The 21,243-nt window shown below is 36.0% G+C and overlaps 1 protein-coding gene across 1 annotated transcript; it reads left to right on the top strand.

The window, feature by feature from the left end:
* Positions 1 to 1,306: 1,306 nt before the first annotated feature.
* On the top strand, positions 1,307 to 19,591 carry LOC103701107 (phosphoglucomutase, cytoplasmic 2). Its single transcript, XM_039130160.3, has 18 exons — positions 1,307 to 1,617; positions 2,518 to 2,599; positions 6,188 to 6,243; positions 7,039 to 7,152; positions 7,276 to 7,338; positions 8,528 to 8,647; positions 8,730 to 8,830; positions 9,251 to 9,310; positions 9,407 to 9,506; positions 9,606 to 9,763; positions 9,844 to 9,939; positions 14,931 to 14,994; positions 15,072 to 15,153; positions 16,607 to 16,782; positions 16,894 to 16,970; positions 18,639 to 18,771; positions 18,992 to 19,108; positions 19,200 to 19,591. The coding sequence occupies exons 1-18, from the start codon at positions 1,537 to 1,539 to the stop codon at positions 19,269 to 19,271; spliced, it is 1,752 nt and encodes a 583-aa protein (XP_038986088.3). The 5' UTR covers positions 1,307 to 1,536; the 3' UTR covers positions 19,272 to 19,591.
* Positions 19,592 to 21,243: the final 1,652 nt, after the last annotated feature.

Raw genomic sequence — 21,243 nt, 5'->3', positions numbered from 1 at the left:
AAAAAATAATTGTAAAAAAATAAATTTTACTATGTTTGATTGGAAATAATCTTATATGAAAATATTATAAAATTTTTAACTATACTTTTAAATAAATAATTCAAGTAATAATATTTTTTCTCAGTCTACTTGTCGGCTATTTATAGCCTACTTACGTTAATACTATCAATATTGACTATTTCAAATATTAAAATATATTTACATGAGTCGTACAATAGTTACATAAACACTATTTAATTTAGATATTCTTAAACTAATTATACATATATTACAAAATATTTTTTTATTATAAATAAATTTTAGTATGTTTTTGGTGTATAAATAAATATATTAGTTATTAATAAATCTTGATGTTAAAATTATTGATAAGTAATAAGTATTTATTAAAAAATATAATATATATTATTATTTATAAAAATTACTAATCAATATATTGATATTATAGTATAATTAATATAATATTAACATAATTTAAATGAGGGTATTTCCATCAAAAAATGATATTTTAAGATTTCCTCTATTTGGTAATCTGGCATGCGAAAATAAAAACCACCTTTTGGTAGCATTTTTTTATTCTCTCTCAGAAAAATAAACAAAAAGTCTACTATTTATTTTATCATTTCTCTAATCTAATTTTTATAACAAATATAGTAATTCGGTATGAGATTTATTTTCTCATACTAGATTATCTCCAACCAAAGAGACCCTTAGGGCAAGATTTAATGCAATGTTAAGATTGCTCAGTTGTATTCCGGAGCTTCTAGTTTAGAAACATAGAAATAATATTTCCACATAGTATATGTGAACCTTTCAGCAATAATGAGAGTTGTCCTTTTAAGATTTTTTCAACAAAAACATGATTAAATTTTATATTTTTTTGATAATTTCTGTTCCAAAAAAATTAATTAATTAAATTATAAATTAATTTTTTTTCTCCCTTGCATTTCATTTCATGAAAAAGTACACTCTTGAATACGCCTGACACAACAACACAACAATATATGCTAGTAGTTATTCCTTGTGTTATTTAGACACTCTATGGGTTCCAAAAATGCACGGTGATTTCACCATCTCTATCCAGATTACAGATTACTCTTGATATCATCCGGTATCAAACACCTCCTCTTTTTTTTTCCTTTATTCTCTTTTATTCTGAATTTTCCCTTGTACCGGAAAAAACACTGCGTACTTACGAAATTCTATTGATGCGAGTAGTGGAGCATTAAACTCTTCCAGAAGACCGTGCTCTTCTGGGTCGGTCATCCAGGATCAGGCCTTTTTGATGGCCCAAGCCGAGTTTGGGACCGAAGGCAGGCCGGCCCCGACCGCGGAACCGACATCTTACCGGCCCACAGAACCCGCCGCGGCTTTCGATAACCATGCGGCTTCTAGAAGCAGCGCCGTCCGCCGTATAACGCTCGCTTCTCGTCACCACACTACCTCCGTCGTTGCTCCCGTGTCTATCTTTCCTTTCTTTCCCCACCTCTCGCCCGCTCTGTCGATCTTGATCTCAATCTCGACAGAAAGAAGGAGAAAATGGTGATGTTTACGGTGACTCGGAAGGAGACGTCTCCTTTTGAGGGGCAGAAGCCCGGGACTTCAGGCCTCAGAAAGAAGGTAATGATCGCCTATCGTAGATCTAGGGTTTCTTTGTTCATTTTTCTTTTTCCCTTGTAGATCTTGAGATCAATGGTTTCGCGGTCCTGGTAGAGTTGGCGATGGGATCTTTCTATCTTTCTTTCTTTTTTTAGTGCTGAATTTGGACACTATTCGTATTGGTCACGTTCCAGCTGATCTTGCGTCGATCTTTTTGCTATTTTTTCGATATCAGTTTTTCCCTAATTGAGGAATCTTTCAGCTCGTGAATCAGATCGGCTTAGTTTGATTGATCGATAGGTGTTATGCCCATATTTTGGTTCTTGTTGGGTTGTATTGGCCATCTCGTTTTGCATTGCAACGACTGTTGAGATTTGGTTGGTTATTTTAAAAGAAATCGAGGGATTGTAGAAAATCAGGAGAATTTACTGTGGTAGTGAAAATTTAGAATTGCTCAAGAAACAGGGCAACAGTCAAAATTTGAATTCGGTCAGATTTATAAGTTTGTTTTGCACCTTCTGTTTAGTTGTTTAGTATTGATTATAAAATCAAACAAGTAATAACATTAACACTGCTTCCTGTTCCTATGGGAGAGACAACAACAAGCATCGAGGCTTATCTCAATTCTCTACTATTTCGGTTTAATATACTAAAACTAATCAGTTACTCTTAAAATCTTTATTTCCTGAAAGATGAAGCCTCTGTCTGCTTTAAAAAGGGAGATTATAGAGCATGTTAGCCTCCGTCTGGTTAACATTAATATGCCACAAGAATTCTTTTAGTGTCTGTCTTGGACTTGTGGTCCTTTTTTTCCCCCTCTTATTGGTTGGGGTTGATAAGCATTGTAATGTTTATTATTCAACCCTTTTGACAATGTTTGTGTTTTGTGCTGTCAATCTAAATGGACATGTTTTTTCTCAGGTGACTTTATTTAAGCAACCTAATTACCTGCATAACTTTGTTCAGTCAACCTTTGATGCACTTTCTGCCGGCAAAGTGACAGGTGAGTTTTTTTTACCTGTTTCAGCATTACTTAATGCTAGTGAGACAATGGTCTATAAGAAGTTATTGGGTTGCTGTCCTTTTAGACGATAATAACTAGATCTGTCACAAATCCGTAGTTCAATTTAAGATTTTAAATCCTATGGGACCAGAGTATCCCGGTTTCTCCATGGAACGGGATACTCCGCTGTCTCGCCCCGTCCTGAAGGCGGTCCCGATCATGCATTCCAGTCGATATCCTCCATCTCTCTCCCCTTCTTCTGTCCTTTCTTTCTTTCTTTCTTTTTCTTCCTTTTTTCCTTTCTTTCTTTCCTTTTCTTCTACCTTTCTTTCCTTTTCTTCTATCGTCCTTTATTTCTTTGTTCCTTGTTTCTTCTTCTTTCCATTTCTTTTCTTTCTCTCTTTCCTTTTTCTTCTTTTCTTCTTTCACTTTTTCTTTTTCTTTATCTTTCCTTCCTTTCTTTCTTTCCTCTTTCTTCTTTTCTCCTCGTATAGATGGGTTTCGGTGTCCTGACCCCATCCCGGTCTCGTTAACTCACATGAACATAATGAGACAGTTGCAATGCCCGTCGTTCTGCCGGGAGTTAAAACTTTGGTTCAATCATTATACACCTAGAACCTTTTTTTATGAATCAAACACTAAGGGCTCGTTTGGTTCGCGGGAAGCATTTTCCTTCCTAGGAATATGATTCCTGGAAAACAAATTCTTAGGAAGATGATGCCTAGGAAAGTACTTTTGGCATGTTTGGTTGACCATGGAAAAGTGACAAATTTCCAAAGTGCTTATGTTTGGTTGGCCATCCACTTTCCTAGGAAAGTTATGTATAATTTCTATTATATCCTTAATAAAAATTAGATCTTTAATGCCTCTTTAATGCTTCTTTAATGCTGAAGGGCCTTCTTGGGAAAAAATAAAAATGGGGTGATTCCCGCCTCATGGAAAAGTAACTTTCCCATATTTCTCATGGGAAAGACTTTTCCAAGAAATGTGGGAATCATATTCCCATGGGAATACAACTTTCACATCTTTCTCCTTTGAAAACTCCAACCAAACAAGAGGCATCTCATTACTTTTCCGTTGACCACACTTTCCCTCCTTTTTTTCCCGCGAACCAAACGAGCCCTAAGAACCAGTGAATATGATCAGTAAATTGGTTTCTTTTGCTACTAACTTAGTTCAGACTGTGTTTGTGATATATTAATGAAAGGGAGAAGCTCCCAGCTTTGATGATGCAATGATTATAGTGTTATATCTTAGAGTGGAAGAGAAAGCACCTAGTTTTTCTCATTTTTTAAAGACCTCAATAATATAGGAAGCGGGTAAATATGGAACTTCCAAAGAAATAGGATTTTCTTGTATAAAGTTTATTCATAGTTAAGGATTTGGTTATGAATATAAGGAATTTTAAAGTTTACATTATAGGATGCAAAGTACAATTTATTTGAGATTGTGTTCATACTGGTATCAGTGAAAAGGTTTTTTCAGTTGACTAAATCCCACAGAATATCATAACTCTCTTTTAGGGGGAAACCTCTAATATGATGAACTTGAATGCAAATAGGTGACTTTGGGTGTAAAACAAAATGCTCATGGCTAAACAAAACAATCTTAAAGAAAGCCTGCTGTTAATAAAACTGAAATTAAAGGAAAACAGATAGGGAGGAACAGAGTGCCTATAATAACAACTGAGCTTGGGAATTGAAGGCCGCCATTTGAGAGAGGGACCATTGCTTTGTTGCCATGAGAGAAAAAGGTGGAGGAAGGTATAAACCAAATCCCACCAATTCCAGGAGAGGGAGGGGAGGGGAGGAACTATTTAACTATTAAACATTAATTATTAATTGAACTATGTAACTATTAAATGATCCTTTATCATTTAAAAAGCCCTACCAAGTCCAGGAGAGAGGGAGGGGGGAGGGAGGAAGAGAGTTTGATGTTTAAACATTAATTATTAATTGAACTATTTAACTATGATATTTTGTCATTTAAAAAAACATTTTCTTTCTATTTACATAGATTATAACAGATTCTAAGATCTACTACTTTGAAATTAGTCCAGGCAAGTGGATTTCCATGCAAATGTCTTGATGTGAAGAGTTTGTACTGTTCCTTGTATCACTTTCTGAAAATTCTTGTTCAAATATTGAAATGTTTAATGGACTCCCCACATAGATTTATCCTCTATTCATTCCTATGATGGTCTTCCCTTCTGTTTTGCTCTAAAATCTATATGTTTTACTCCCTACACAACATATACATACGGTTTGATTTGATTACAACACTCATTATGACTTCGACTTGGTCTAGAAGTTGAGATGGCAGATTTTCAATTAGCAAGTTTGATGACATAGACCAGTTTAAAAATGAAATTAGACATTATCTAAGAAAAAAATGGCATACTGTCTGAGATGGTGGTAATGTCACTTCGACATTTTAGTAACAAGAAGCTAATGGTGATTGATCAAGAAAAAAGATGGCTACCCTATATCTTTATCGAGTTCCTTTTGTTGCATCCTTTCTAATAGTCCAGTTACTTAGGGCTTTAATTTTCTATCTTTTCTTTCATTTATCTTACCAGACCTTACAATCATCTGATGACCCTTGCTTGCTTATATATAACTGGACTCTCGAAGGAAGTTGATAGATACCACTCTTGATCCTCTTTACTGTCTGGAAAATATGACCAGTATCTGGGTCTCAACTTATTTTTTTATGTTGCATGCTTTCCTATGTATTTCTTGTTGACATCGCTCGTGATTATTCAAAAATTATCACCACACAATAGTCATGAACAATTAGCTTTATCCTGATGATTCTGGATTGTCACAAACCATTTAAACTGTTGGTTATTGATGCAATTTTTGCTATTTTGTTGTATCAAACATATTCTGCTTAAAGCTGCCCTGTCCACTAAAATGACGATATCTGACATCTACAAACATATAATAGGAAAAGGCTTCTTTTAGCCTAAAGCCTCATCATAGGCCCCATCTCCCCCCCCCCCCCCCCCCCCCCCCCCCAAAAAAAAAAAAAAGAAGAAAAGGAAAAAAAAAGATATATGGCTCCGGTGACCTCGCTGCCTTATTCTTTACATAATTATGCATCCTATGATCAGATACATGACAATTTGGACTTTACAATTTCCTCTAGAGTCTAGAGACTTCTGTCTTCCATATTTTCCTTAATTACTGGATCCAAAAAGTTTAAAAACTATATATTTACTAAAAAGTTGGCCAGACTCTTTACTAGGGAGATTCCTTGTGCATTCATTGCGTCTGCTGGGCTCCAGTTAATATAAAATGGAAAAGGCTCTAAGGTTGGCCTTATGCGGCTGGTTCCAGAGCCTGGAGCCTCAATATAGGTCCTTTCACATGCATTGCAAGTGATGGACTCTAGTCCCACATAATCCTTTTTTTCCTTCACCTATTATTTACCACGTGCTTTTCCACAAGAGTATAATATGCATATGGGATTGCATTTCACATATATTTTTAACCTATTATTTACTGTTTTGCTGTTTTGGTAGCATTATAACATCTTTGTAAGTTTTCTCCTCTAGTATATCATAGCATAAGCTTCATAATGCAGGTGCTACAATTGTTGTTTCTGGTGATGGCCGTTATTTCTCAAAGGATGCTATTCAGGTACTTTTAATGCAAGAACTTGTGAAATCTACTTCTTTATGCCTTCTGATGTTACATGTAATCCCTTGGTGAGAATCATGATTTTCTCAGGTCATAAATTGGAGTGTAATGACAAATCTTAGTTGTTCATCATTAGTTCATATATTTAGATCAGTTAAAAAAAAGATCATTAAGTTATTTGTCTGCATTTGTTGCCTTCCTTTGCCATCAACTTTATGTCCCACCTGTCAATACAAGACATATAGGAAATCCATCAGTTTTTATAATCACTCTCCGTGGTGATGGCTGGTGGTTGTGGAAGAGGGAGGTGGAAGAGGATGTTGGTAGGTAGCCAGTTGTGGAGTAAGAGGGAGGTGGAAATGGGCGAGAGAGGAGGAGGTGAGGGGAGTTTGTAGCCTGTTTTTTTTCCCGGCAACTGAAAGGCCTCTGAATGGCTAAACACCATTTGGGTTTCTTATTATATGAATAAATCTAAAGTGTGTATCAATCATTTAACTATTGGCTAGAATTCCCAATGGACACTCTGTAACACAAGCATGCATGAGCTTCATGCTAAAAGTACATGCAAGCATAGCCTGTCGAACAACCCTTCATAATTTGGAGGGTTAAAATGATTTCTCCTTGTATGCACTCATAGATGTATGATGATGCAAGTGTTTCCAAACCTAATGTCTGGTTGGTGTTTGTTTGTTCAATAAGCTGATTAGTGGTTTTTAAATCTATTTGAAAATGATATTGGTTTTCTTTCTGATATAGTTTAGTTTGAGTTCTCAGCTTTTGTTTTAAATCTGGCAGGTTATTATCAAAATGGCAGCTGCTAATGGAGTAAGACGTATTTGGGTGGGACAAAATGGTTTACTGTCAACACCAGCAGTTTCAGCTGTTATACGTGAAAGAGTTGGTGCAGATGTGAGTTTGAATTTTTATTAGATATGGTCCTGTGTACCCCTGATATTTGTGAATGGATTGTTTCTGTGGCACGGATAATTCAACGAAATCTAACAGTGGTCCCTATTATGCTTTCAACCACAGGGATCTAAGGCAACAGGAGCTTTTATATTGACAGCAAGTCACAACCCTGGTGGTCCGCATGAGGTATTTTTTTTATGCTGTTAATTTTTCACCACTGCAGTTCTGTTAAATTTTTTTCTTTTTTTTTTCTTAACAGAAGATTGAAAAGTTTTCAGAAGATAAGTGGGAGATCTAAAATGTTCTCAACTAGAGAGAGAAGAACCATATTGTTTGTTTGGTGACCATGGTATTGAAGAATAAAAAACTACTGCTGTCTTTATTTTTTAAAAATTTGAGATACCACAGAAATATGGTTATACAATTTATATAGGAATTGAGTTATGTAGCTCAACCTATTCTGTTGCACTAGTGTACTGATGTTACTTGTCATTTTACATAAGGATGGCTCCACTGATGCTCTTTATATTTTTCCCAACCTTCTGGCATGTAAGCTGGATTTCCAAAACCTTATTCACATCTGAAGTGATTCAATTCTGGTTCTAAAACAGGCTTGGCACCCTAGACAGAACATTCCATTTCCTAAGAACACAACATAAACAAAAATTATACAAGGATTATTTTTCTTCATAAAGGGCTTAGTATCGAGTTCTCATTGTCAATTGTCCATGACGAAATTAGCATTCATTATGGGCTAGAATGTAAAAAAAGGTTGATTATAAATTAAATTAAGCATTGTGCTTCATCACTAGGTAAGCTTGTCAAATCAAATTTTATGTCGGGATTTTACTTCTTTGATCTAACTTACAAACATATGTTAGCCCCATTCAGTACTTTTACCTTCAAAACTTTCTTTATTTTATTATCTCTTGCTTTTACAGTTCCAAAAACCATGCATCATTGCATGAAGGTGAGTGGGATTCTTAGAAATTGTTCACACATTAAATTAAGTACCCTTCCTGGCTCTTTATTTTTCCCATGAAAGAAAGATAGTTGTTTTGTTGTTTAACTGCAAGCAGGAATATCTAAACTTTGAAATGTCTTATTTCTTGACCTCAATATATCCATCATGTGTCAGATCAAAGGGGATTTTGTGCTCATTGATAGTAACATGTTCATGCACTGTAGATATATCAACATCCATTCTATCCTTGTCTGGGTTCAATTAAATTTTGAACCAAACTTTCATCTTGATATGGTGAAAAATTTTCGCTTGTAACATTTTTTATACATGCATTCATGACTAAAATTCTGTTTTCTTTTATAGTCTTTGATTCTTTTGTTGTTATGTTTATCAGATTTTTGCTTCTGGCAGGATTTTGGAATCAAGTACAACATGGAAAATGGAGGGCCTGCTCCAGAGGCTATTACTGATAAGATCTTTGCAAATACTAAAATTATAAAAGAATACTTAATTGCAGAAGATCTTCCAGATGTATAATCTATGTTAAGAGCTTGCATTTGTCTCATAATGCTTCATTTGTGCACCTGATGTTTAATTCATTTTTTAATTGCAGGTAGATATTTCTGTTTTAGGTGTAAGTAGCTTCGGTGGGCCTGAAGGACCTTTTGATGTGGAGGTCTTTGATTCAACCAGTGATTATGTAACATTGATGAAGTACTCTTCTTTTCCTTGTGCATATGTATGGTTCCTTGATGTCAAATCTTCATATTCTTTTTTTTTTTTTTTGATCTGGCTTTAACTTCTAATATTTTCATTATGATTAAGATTGTAGAGGGGCCGATTCTGTCATTCTGGGAGTATCATACTATCTAACCATGAGATTGATGCAATCCTAGTTCATATAAAAATGATTTAGCAGAAACAATTGGATTTGATTTTTTTAATGGTAAAAACCCTAATAAAAGTGTCTAGAATTATCCAATGAAATGGTTGGTGTGATCCCATCATTTGCTTAGAAAAAAGAAAATAAAAAACCATGTTTAGAATTATCTGATGAATGGCACCTCTTAAACAAAAAAAAAAGAGTACTCTTCCATTTTTGCAAAGTTAATATGCTTCTCCTTTTCCCATCAGGACAATTTTTGACTTCAAGTCCATTCAAAAGCTGCTTGCATGTCCAAAGTTCACATTCTGGTATGTATCTCGTGCCTAGCTAGCATCTCCTTGTTTTTCTTGTTATACTATCTGTTGTCAATGAGTCTGAAGGCAGTTCTTTTTGGTCACTCTCAGTTATGATGCACTTCATGGTGTTGCTGGAATTTATGCGAAACACATTTTTGTTGAAGAGCTTGGTGCAAATGAAAGTTCACTTATAAATTGCACACCTAAGGTATCTCTGAACCTTGGTTAATTTCTCTAGTCTTAGGAGATTGTTGAGTTGAATATCTCTTCTGAGGTTGCATATATTGTTTCCATGCTTTGACCTCAGGAAGACTTTGGAGGTGGTCACCCAGATCCTAATCTGACATATGCAAAGGAATTAGTTGCACGAATGGGACTGGGTAAATCAGGCCCTCAAGGTGAACCACCTGAGTTTGGTGCTGCAGCTGATGGTGATGCGGATCGTAACATGATCCTTGGCAAAAGGTATTCATGCACTGAGATTATCTATATAATGATAGATATATTGTACATAGTACTTACGAATGCTTTTCTTGTGTAATCAGATTTTTTGTAACTCCATCGGATTCTGTTGCCATAATTGCTGCAAATGCTGTTCAAGCCATTCCATATTTCACCTCTGGTTTGAAGGGGGTTGCCAGGTATCTTTCGAAGCTTTCTCAATTAACTGATGTAAATAAAATGATCTTCACATACTTTTAGTTCTATTCATAGGTTCCTAATTGTTATGAAAATTTGGATGTGAAGTCCAAAGGGTGACCTTTTATCGGATTTACGAGTCTCCTCGATCTGTAATAAGAGGTTAAGGCTTAAGATTAGGCTATTCACCCATTAGCTAAGTCATGCAGTTAGACCAATGATGGATTTAGATAGCACTAGGGAGTGGATGATATGGTGAATAGCATCGAAGGGGATATGTGTGATGTAATGGGCTAGATTAAGAGCTCTTGGATGAAAATATATGGACACCACTCTATGAAGGTTCCTTAATGTACATTGTATGAGGTCACAAACCTCGAAGTTTTTGTCTAGGAGTCAAGATTCACTAGTAAGAGTAAAAAGGGAAGGAGGAAAGACATACTCTTATCCTGGCTTTTACTAATTAATATTTCAATAATTTTTTCTTCCAAATAATTTTTGAGGAATGACTTATTCAAGAGCAATTCAAGATTAAGAAAAGTAAAAAAAATGTAATATGAAATTTCATTTGATTTCGTGTATTTGGTTATTTTTTTGAAGATATCCCAAGTTCGAACATGATTCTTTTTGTTTTCTCCTTGACAAGTTGGATACTTCAAAGGTAGGTAGAGAATGAGTCCTTATTTAGGTGGTTTTGGTCCATCATGGTTGGTTTTATAGCGTTTACTCTTTATCAGCTTATCAGTAGAACGAAGATACTTCCTGATTTTTTGGGTTTTGGCCAAGTTGATACATTATCAATAAAATTAGCTGACTGGATAGATGGAATGCATAATGTAACAACCCAAGACCTCACCCAAAACGGCTAGCAGGTAGGTACTATTTGGATTCCTTAGCCTTACATAAGTATCCAAGATCTTTCAAGCACGTGACCAGTGTGGGACTAAACACATGCCTACAATGCTTCTAAAATACTTTGCCCGTTTAAGCCATAGTGTCTTTGCTAGACTAAGGGTCCAAATCTAATTAAATCAAATCCAATCACGAATACTATGATTGGCCCATGGTTAAGTGAGGCCGTGTTGCAGTGTCCCCTAGTCTACATGAACCATATGTTGGGTTTGCTTTGATATCATTTGTAATAATCTAAGACCTCACTCAAAAAGGCTAGCCAGAAAGTGTTATTTGGATTCTTTAGTCTTGCATAACTATCCAAGATCTCTCTAGTGCATAATTGATGTTGGACCAAGCATGCATTTGTACGGGTGATCATACACTTGTTTGTTTAAGCTCTGGCATCCTTGCTAGGCTAAGGATTTAGTCTAATCAAATCCTAATACAAGCACGATGATTGGTCCATGGTTAGTCCCAAATGAGCCCGTGTTGCAATTTTTCTTAGTCCACATCTACTCATAACACCATTCGCAGCAATCCAGGACCTCATCCAAAAAAGCTAGCAGGAAGGTATTATTTGGGTTCCTTGGTGATGTATAAATACCAAAGATTTGCAATGGATAGTTGATGTGAGACTAAACACATGCTCGCACAGGTCCTCTAATGTATTCAGGATTTGGAGTAATACATTTAAAATAAGTGGATAGCCAAGGTCTATTATTCACTTGGAATGATATCTTTAGGAGTAGAGTTGAGATATCAAGATTGTTGATATGGTTGAGTCTAATTTTCAGGTCAAACCTTGTAAAATTTAACATCTTTTATTTTCTTAGATTTGTTCTGGTGAAGGATCATTAAAAATTTTGAACTTAGAATTAGAGTACTACCATGAAAGGGAAGAAAATTTTGTAATTGTATTTCACTTCCCATTAGTATGTTACCATAAAACATAAAGATAAGGAGCCCGGAGCAATCTCTAAGCTTAATATAGAGGTGTATAGTTATATGGAATGGAGTTTGTTGATGAAGATTCTAGAACTGCCGAGCTTTACCCTGGAGATGCAGTTTTTGGATTATGAGTTGTATCATTTTTATGAGGTTTCACTTCTCATATTATATCAATATCTTCAAATTGGAGGAAGGACTTCACCAAAGCAATATTTGTATTCTTATTCGTGTATGATATTTGCAGATGTCACGACCATATTTTCAATTAATAAGGAATAGCAATTGCTGAAATCTCAGGTGTCACCTGGTCTATTTGAGATGTTTTGGGGCCTCAAATATTCCCTTTTTTCACGAGCTTGTTTGGAGGTAGATTGCTTAGTGACTAGTTTGCCTAAAATAAGAATTGTAGAACAAAATTTTCTTCCTGAGAGTTCTCTCAGCTTTTTATGGTTCTCTAAGGTTGATCAGAATGCCATGGTTGGCCCAAAAAAACTGGTTGGTTTGAATTTTGTCTCTTTGCTCACAGCTCTGAAAAGACACCTTTTAAGTGACATAAAAAGTAGTGAAAAGAATATATCTGTTAAAAAAATCTTTTGTTAGGGAAGGCAACATCGAATTGAACCACCATTTTTCCATAGAGTCTTCTTGCCCCCTATTTGATGAAAATACAATAGATGAATAGTCATTCCATGCGCATACAACCAATGAGAAGGTGGTCCACATTTTAAAGTGGGGTTGAGTATGCAATAGCTGGAAACAAGTCATGTTAGTTTAAATTGCTAGTAGCATATGTGTAAAGGTGGTTATGGAGTTGGTGACTTAAATATTGTTGAATTTTGAAAGTAATCATAAGGAACCAGCTGTAGAAGTTCTAGGATTTGATATCTAAAGCCTTTGTTGTTGATCCCTCTATTGTTTGGACAGACATGGCATAGGATGCTATTAAAGCAAGTGAGATAGGTAAGTTAATTGTTGGAAAAAGGATGTCTTACTTCCTCTTATGGAGGTAAGGGTTATTCTTTGGTCCATTTGCTATTTTGTTTCCAGGAATTTCGATAAATACAGAAGAGGACTTGCTGTATGACTGTTTGGTTCCAGGGTTTTGATGGTAATTGACATTGATCACTTGGTGAAACAATTGGAGCTTATGAATTAGGCTGCAATATGGTGACTTAAAAGGGGTGCAGCATTTTGATAAACATGAAACAAGGACTCTTACAGTCAAAATGTTCAAATTCTGTAATTCATTACTTTGTATCAAGGTTTGAAATTCTGGTATCAGCACCCAAACTGATTGAGGATTGGCATAATAGATTCTGCTATCTACTGTATTATACAGATACATGGTATCGTAGTTAGTGTTGGCGAAGTAAGGGTGATGCTACCCACCATTTTTTGGTACAGCACAGTATTGAGCAACATACTGAGTACTGGTTCCCTGCAACATACAGTACGGTAGTACGAGACACCCAATGCTAACACTTGTTTTGAATGGAGAAACCTTCCTGTTTATGGCATCTATCCAAGTTAATATTGTGCCAAAAACTGTTCAACCTTTGACATATACATCTGTGCAATTGTCTGTCCTGAGTCTTCAAGATGTATGAAATTATGATTGATGTATGGATGTTTTAGTTGCATAGAGAGTTAATTAAAAAGGAAACATCTATCTTGCAGTTTCTCAATTGGAATTAGAACGCATACCCTTACCTTGGCCAGAAATGCTATTTAGATGGAAAAGCCAGATTGCTGTGTTGGCTGACCTCCTATAGGCAAGATTTTTATACTAAAGTTTTGTTTCCCTCTGGGTAAGAGTAGAATTCTAACATGCAGAGGAGGAAAAAAAATTAGGGCCATGATTGTACGGGAAAATATTTTTTACCACTAAAACCTAAAATGTTGGTTGAAAACATAAAATTTTTAAATATAAAGAAAACAAGTGATCTTTTCAACCCTTTTTTTCATTATTGCTAGCATTCTTTAGGAATTTATTTCATACATTTCTATCATAATACAGAAGTAGTTTTTACTTTTTACATTGTGAAAGCCCCAATAGTTTGGGATGCTGATATGTTGCAACTTTAGGATACATGTTGGCTGATCTCTCTCTCTCTCTCTCTCTATGTCGCTCCCTCCCTCCCTCCCTCTGTGTGTGTGTGTGTGGACGGTGAGGTGATGGATGAGAATGCAACAAATTCTAGGAATTCTGCAATACCAAAATGGCCGTTGATCAGTATTGTTCTTGTAACATGCCTCCCCTCACTCTTACTTCGCTTTTGATGCTAGTGTGGCTTTGGCTTCCAATTTTCTGATCTCCTAACAGCAGACTTGTGCCCTCTCCTGTAGTGTGCCACTTATGAACAAGCTTAATGATATTATCCACTTTCTGTGATTAAATGGATGGGATCACAAGAAAAGCATATCACTAATTTCTTCTGGAAGTTTATGTGATTTAATCTGAATTAGGTAAGTTTTTGTCTCGGTTCCCTGATATGATAATTTAAATGGGTCATTTTGTGGTAACATATTGATGTTAAGCCTATGTTTTCTCTAATGGCTGCTCATATTCATCCGTAAATAATGAGATTACAGGAGAATGAGGTGTGACTTCATGCAGGGAGTACTACTTTTTTCTGCGTGATTCAGTGACAGGTGAAACCTAAAATATGTAATGTCTTTATTTCTCATTATTCTTGGAGAAATTTTGGAGGGTTTTCAGGGGTGTTTATTGCATTGGTTGTTAGTGCTGAGGTCTGGATTCAAGACGTGAAAATCCTTGTCACTTTTAACAATCACTTCTAATTTTAAGTCTTTTGGCAAGGATTAGCTGTGATATTACAAATTTTGTCTTCATTTGATGTGTTCTCTGTAATTGGAACTTACTGAAAAATAAATAAAGAGAAAGCCAATTATATTAACTTTAAATTGGACCATAACCAATACAAGCAAATTTACAATTGATCACTTAAATACTGGCTATGCCAGTCGTAATAGATCATATAACTCACATCCAATGCATCATAGTTGTGTTGATTTTCTTTAACAGGTTGGACACTGCTTACTAATCTTTGTTAAGAAAGTCTTAAATAAAAGTTCCTAGCTCTTTAATGTGAATAATCTTCACTGAACATATTGTCCATGGTACCTGCAGGAGCATGCCAACATCAGCTGCCCTTGATATTGTGGCAAAAAATCTAAATCTTAAATTTTTTGAGGTATTTATTAATCATAAGGAGCACCGATGCTTTCAATTCTATGGCTTCGACAGAATTAGATTAATGGCATTTTTCAGGTACCAACTGGTTGGAAATTTTTTGGGAACTTGATGGATGCTGGCCTTTGTTCAATCTGTGGTGAAGAGAGCTTTGGAACAGGTTGGTGATATTTATTTACTTCATGCATCTTGCAGTGTTAATCTTCTGGAGTTCTATATTATGTTAAAAGGAAAGACGTGAAAATTTTGGTTGGAATGGAATCAAAAGACCTACAATGTAATATAAAATGCTTTTGAGCATGTGAACATGTGTGCGTATCCCTGTTTCTGCAAAGTTATGAGGAAAAGCAAGCATTCCACTAGTCCTTTCTTACTTGTTTCTCTTGTATAATCCTTGCCCCAGCAGCCTTGTTCATGGCCACTCGCCTACATCATGGCTTCTCTTACATGTTAGACTTACTGCATCTATAACTCCTTCAGTTACACAATTGACCATTCATTGAACTCTCCCCAGCCCTCTTCCTTTTCCAAACCATCTTTAGCTTTTCCATTCTTTTCTTGTTTCTCTTTCATCAAATCATGCCACCTTCTATGTGCAAGGAAAGTGTGAGGTAGACTAGGAAACCAAGTGATCATGATGGTTGTGACTTAGAGAATGGGCCTAACTATTGGATTAGGTAAAAGGGGAGGGATGGGGGTGTTATTCATAGGTGGGAAGAAGGGAAGAAGTTGGACTGAGAGATTGGGTCCTTAGTAGCAGGAGAGTTCTACATAGGGTGCTGTCCACTTTGAAAACTTGTTCCGCACCCACACATTCTTCAGCTTCACAAAACTAAGGCAATACCATTGATAATGTTAGGAATTTGAGGAATTTTTGGATGGAAAGGAAGAGACTGGTGTACTGAGAGACTGTTGAGGCAAATAGTTTGTTTCTTGTTCTCCTGTTATGGATTCAGAACTGATTGCGAAAATGGTGCTGTGATGTTTTATTTACCTCTATATTATTATCATGGATCAATTAGTAAATCAAATCAGAGCAAAGGCATAAAACAAGTGGTTTTCATCTGTATAATTGCTATTAATTGTTAGGAAAAAAATCCAACAGTGAACAAAATATAATTGTGCAAACCCATATATATGCACATACATAAACATTTATAATTTATGCATGTCTGTGGAGACATTTGTAGTATATATGTATGTATGAGTACATACATACCAATATGTACATATATTTTATATATGCATGTACTTTGTATGTTTGTATATCTGTTTGTCTGTGTGCACATAATATGTAGGTACTTGCATGCAGGGCATGCATGTATTCTGTGCTTTATCTCTGTGTGCACACATTCTTGTAGTGTCTGCATGGGAAATCCTGCCTTCAATGTATATACATATTCAGCATCATCTGGAATGTATTTTGAATGATAAAGTTAAAAATTAAATTTAGATAATAAGTGAATCAGGATTCATATTCAAAGTGTTTTTATTCCTGTTTATGCATGTTGCAGTAAGTTTACTTATCAGTCTCTCAACTCTGGACAAAATTATTATATGCAAGAATAGGTATGCAAGGAGCTTACATGCATTCTCATTGGCTATTATTACAGGTTCGGATCATATTCGTGAAAAGGATGGTATCTGGGCAGTTCTAGCTTGGCTTTCTATTCTTGCTTATAGAAACAAGGACAAACTTGATGGGGAGAAGCTGGTCATGGTTGAAGATATAGTTCTTCAGCATTGGGCCACTTATGGTCGTCACTATTATACTCGATATGACTACGAGGTAGACTAAAGTGCATGCTCATATTACTCTCAAAAGATAATTGTAGCTGACTGCTCATCCTCCTAATATGCTTGCTAGTTCTTCTTAACTGGTTCATATTGTTTGGTGCAGAATGTTGATGCTGGTGCGGCTAAGGAACTTATGGAACATTTGGTCAACCTGCAATCATCTCTTCCTGATGTCAACAAGTACATTTCTGCTAGCATATTTCCCAGCCTACTTTATCATCGATACCCACTAGACTTTGATAAGACTGCCACTACATATGATATTTTTCATGCATTAAGATATCTAAGCAATTTTAATTCTTCTTGGAATGAGTGGGATTGAACCTTAAACCATGAGACTTATCATTTTGTGCTCCTCAATGGTACATGGACTATTGAGTTTAGATAGTAAATTTCCCATTTTTTCTGCATCGTATACTTGTGAACCCAGCATTCTGATAGTTCTGTCATTTCAGTTAAAACATTTCATCAAATACATTATGATATCCATGAACAAAGAGTTTTTGGAGATCATATGATTGATCTTACGGAGGGAACTTGACTTCTTGACAGCTGAGATAAATCTTGTTCCCATTATTCAACTATTTCTAACAATGTAGGGATAGGGTTGATGGTTGCTTCTAGCTGATTGGAATTGGAGTAGCCTTGATACAATTGAAGGAAATCTGGGGTCTTTATTGCAGATCTTCAGGATGTCTGTAATCTATTTTTAATGTTCAATGAATTTCCAATTACTGAGAATTATTTCTGGTGGTTCATTGTACAATGAGTGTTAGAGTGCTGTGGTAATTAGATGGGCTTGGATTTATGTAGGAGGTTTTATTAGCATGAGTGTCTTGGTTAATTGGGAGACATGGATTATACCATAGATACATGAATGGAGGCATGAAAACATGTCAAAATACATCCATTTATGTGATAAAATATGGTGAATAATTTTTTGTTCAGCATATTTGCACTTTTATTTTTCTTCTCTACTATCTTATGACATGTTTTGAATTTCAAAGGAACAAAATTTTGTTACAGTGCTTGTGGAGAATAATAAAAGTAGCTCTTGTTTAGGGGATATTTCCTTGATTCAAATGAATAGGGAATAGGATAATAAAATGAGCCTAGTAGATGGGACGAGACTTATTCATCAGGGCTGTGATTCTGGAATTTATCTATATACAGTGCTAATTTAGCACTAATGTGTTCATTATGAAGTTCTTATGGTGATCAATTGTTCATGCACCTCAATTATGAAATACAAATTGCCTTTGTAAATATATTAGGTGTTACTATAGAAGAAGCATTTTTATTATTTGCTTTAATTGTTTTTCTTTGGGAGCCATTGCTTGGTGCAATGGTAAAGTCTTGGGCTGACAAGCTCAATGGCGTGGGTTCAAGTCTTGGGGTAGTCACTTTGTTTAAAAACAAGGTCAAAGATTGTCCCCAGTTCACCCCTCCAAGGATCCTGGATTGTCGGGACCATAACTAGATAATAAAGCTTCATTTGTTTTACTCTACTGTCAATTATGGGCTCGCATGTTCATCATTTTGTTTATTTTCAAAATAAATGAATGTAGAAAATTTCGGTGATAGAATCAAAAAGAAGGGGTCAATCTTATTCATCTTATTGTCCATAGTCCTTAAAGAGTTCCTTCCTTGAGGATTGAATACTGTTTATGATTTAGTAGGGATGATTCAACTGTATCATGCACATGCATAATGAAAGGCTCACAAATAATATGTGATTATTAGCTTGACTTGTGTAAACATATATTAATCTGTCTTCCTTTATTGATTGAATGTAGTTGTTAGGCAGGCGTTTGTTAAGAGATACATATGTTTGCTTGCTTTCTTCAGGATTATCAGGGAGGTAAGACCAAATGTCTCAAATGTGGTCCAAGCGGATGAATTTGAATACAAGGATCCTGTGGATGACTCTATCTCAAAGCATCAGGGAATCCGATATCTCTTTGAGGATGGATCACGACTGGTAAATAGTTTCCCTTGTTGTTTTTCTTGTATCTCCCATGTCATGGACTGCACGATCTATCCCCTTTCTCGTCTCCCATGTCATAGACTGCACGATCTATCCCCTTTCTCATCTCCCATGTCATAGACTGCACGATCTATGCTTAATGTTAGATGACATGCTCTATAGGACTTCCCCTTATGTGCAGTATTTTGTTAACTTCCAAAATCATGCACTTCAGGTTTTCCGCCTCTCTGGGACTGGCTCCGAAGGTGCAACCATTCGAGTCTACATTGAGCAATATGAGAAGGACCCTATGAAGACTGGGAGGGATTCACAAGAAGCACTTGCTCCACTTGTAAGGAGCTCATGCCTTCAGCTTTATCACATTGTTTGATGCCAATGATTTGATCTTCTAGGGTTGTGACTTCTGATACTTCTTGCTATAGGTGGGCGTGGCGCTTAAGCTTTCAAAGATGCAAGAGTTCACAGGCCGATCTGCTCCCACTGTTATCACATAAATCGAAGTAGATTAACTAATAAAATAGGGGTCGAGCTTCCTTGGTTTTGTGTGACTGTGGTACGAGACTAGGGCATCCTACGAAGATTTGACTTGAAAGTTTACCACATACAATCCGGTCTTATCTGTGGTGCTGTCATCAAGGGCAAAAGAACAGTGTAATAAGATTTATCTTATATTGCTCTCTTTCAAACACTGAATCTTTTTTGGATAACCAGTGATCTGGATTTCACAAAACAGATTTGTGAATTCTTACTTCCAGGACGGGAACTAAGACTTTCTTCCTTAAGAAATAATAGGAGTGCATTGATGCTTCATTTAGAGGAAAGAGGGTGCTGCTCGTTTGCTGATGGTCTGATGGTCAGAGATCTTTGTAATTGTGAAAATGAAATTGAGAAAAGATTTTCTTGCAATGTGGTACTTATATCAGGCATGGTGATAAGGCGAGGAAACAAGGATTAGACCATAAGATAAATTTGTTAGATGGTCCAATAAGAAAAAATAAGTCTCAGTCTTACACCCTATTATTGAAGAAAAATGGTTACAGCAAAAGAGCAAGCCACATCATTGAGATGAGGGAATAAGCAAAGAGACAGCAGAAGGTTTCATAAGTGGGGGCTTGCCAGCTATGATCAAGGAAGCTTGTGGTTGCACGAAAGTGGGAGTAGAAGGTGATCCCTTTTTGAAAGTCTTTTTTTTTTTTTATAAAAGTGAAGTTTTGCCATGAATGCTTAAAAGTATTTTTTTTGAATAAAATAATGTTATTTTATTATCAATTTTTTTAAGTATTTCTAGTAATAAATAAATATTATTAGTCATAAATAAAATACTAAATTATTTTAGTAATTATTAATAGTTGAATTTAGCAAAAGTGGATCGGTCTTGATTTCCGCATCTTCTGTTTGTGATTCTTAAGATGAGTCCCGAGGTTAGGAGGACTAGAATAATAGAGTAGCATAAGAGGATTTTATTTTTCTCCGCCATAGTAGAATGTAGATGGTTTCCTGATGAATTATTATTGTCAGAAACAAGTTTTCTTGCTAGTTAAAAAGTTCAATCTAAATCATTGATACAGCTGCCAATTATCCTCTTGTCAGCTGATTAGGATCCTTCTCGCCTTGGACCAGGTTCAAATCTGGTTGTAGTCTCTCGCTAGGTTAAAACTGTGGAAAGTAGCGATGATATGTATCTCTTGGAAGAATTTTAGCCGTCACAAGGGTGAAAAAAAACAAGTGGAGGCTGTTGGACGGTGGCACAATACTACGAGCACACCCGTATCTTTTGTTGTTGCCAAAATCCGCCCCGGCCGAATTTGATGAGCTAGTGAACGGCGACCGGTCGATTCTGCTTGAATTGCATTGCTCGGACTAAGGGATCTGCTCGAAATCTGACCTAAAAATAAGAGGAAAAAAAACCGAAGGTTGCCAGATTTTGTCCGGTAGAAAATTTTCCGATGCAAAGACAAAAATTATGGGAACAATAGACATTTGAAAAAGAGTTTTGAGAGCAAGAGTAGCATAGTGCTTGGATCCTTCAGGTGCAGCTTATATAGAATAAGGGCCGGAGCCAGCGACCTGAAAATTTTGTTACATCGCGGGATTTAGCTGCATGGGACGAGCCATAACCATCCCTCGTTGCATAAACTTAAGTGGCTTTATGGTGCCTCTAGTGGAGGTCACATGGCGGACCTCCATCGATCGACTTCGATTAGATCAGCAACGGTCGATCCGAGGTGTATATCTCTGATCTCCTTTCGGTTTACAACTGAGAAGTCCGGCAATCTCAAGTCTCATGTCTCCGGGTGGTCCGTAGATCCGTATTGGCTTTGTAATCGACAACGTTCTCTTTGGTTCTCGTACCCAGTACTGAGCATATTAGTCATATGTGATTAGGCTATGTATAATAAAATGAAAGGCAATTTATTGCCACATGCGATTAAAAGAAGAATAATTTATAACTTTCTATCCATGAAA

This window comes from Phoenix dactylifera, chromosome 12, assembly GCF_051530095.1.
Source record: "Phoenix dactylifera cultivar Ajwa chromosome 12, Ajwa_hap1_PhDact_Kaust_v1.1, whole genome shotgun sequence".
Lineage (NCBI taxonomy): Eukaryota > Viridiplantae > Streptophyta > Magnoliopsida > Arecales > Arecaceae > Phoenix > Phoenix dactylifera.
This window is presented reverse-complemented; position numbering and strand designations above follow the sequence as displayed.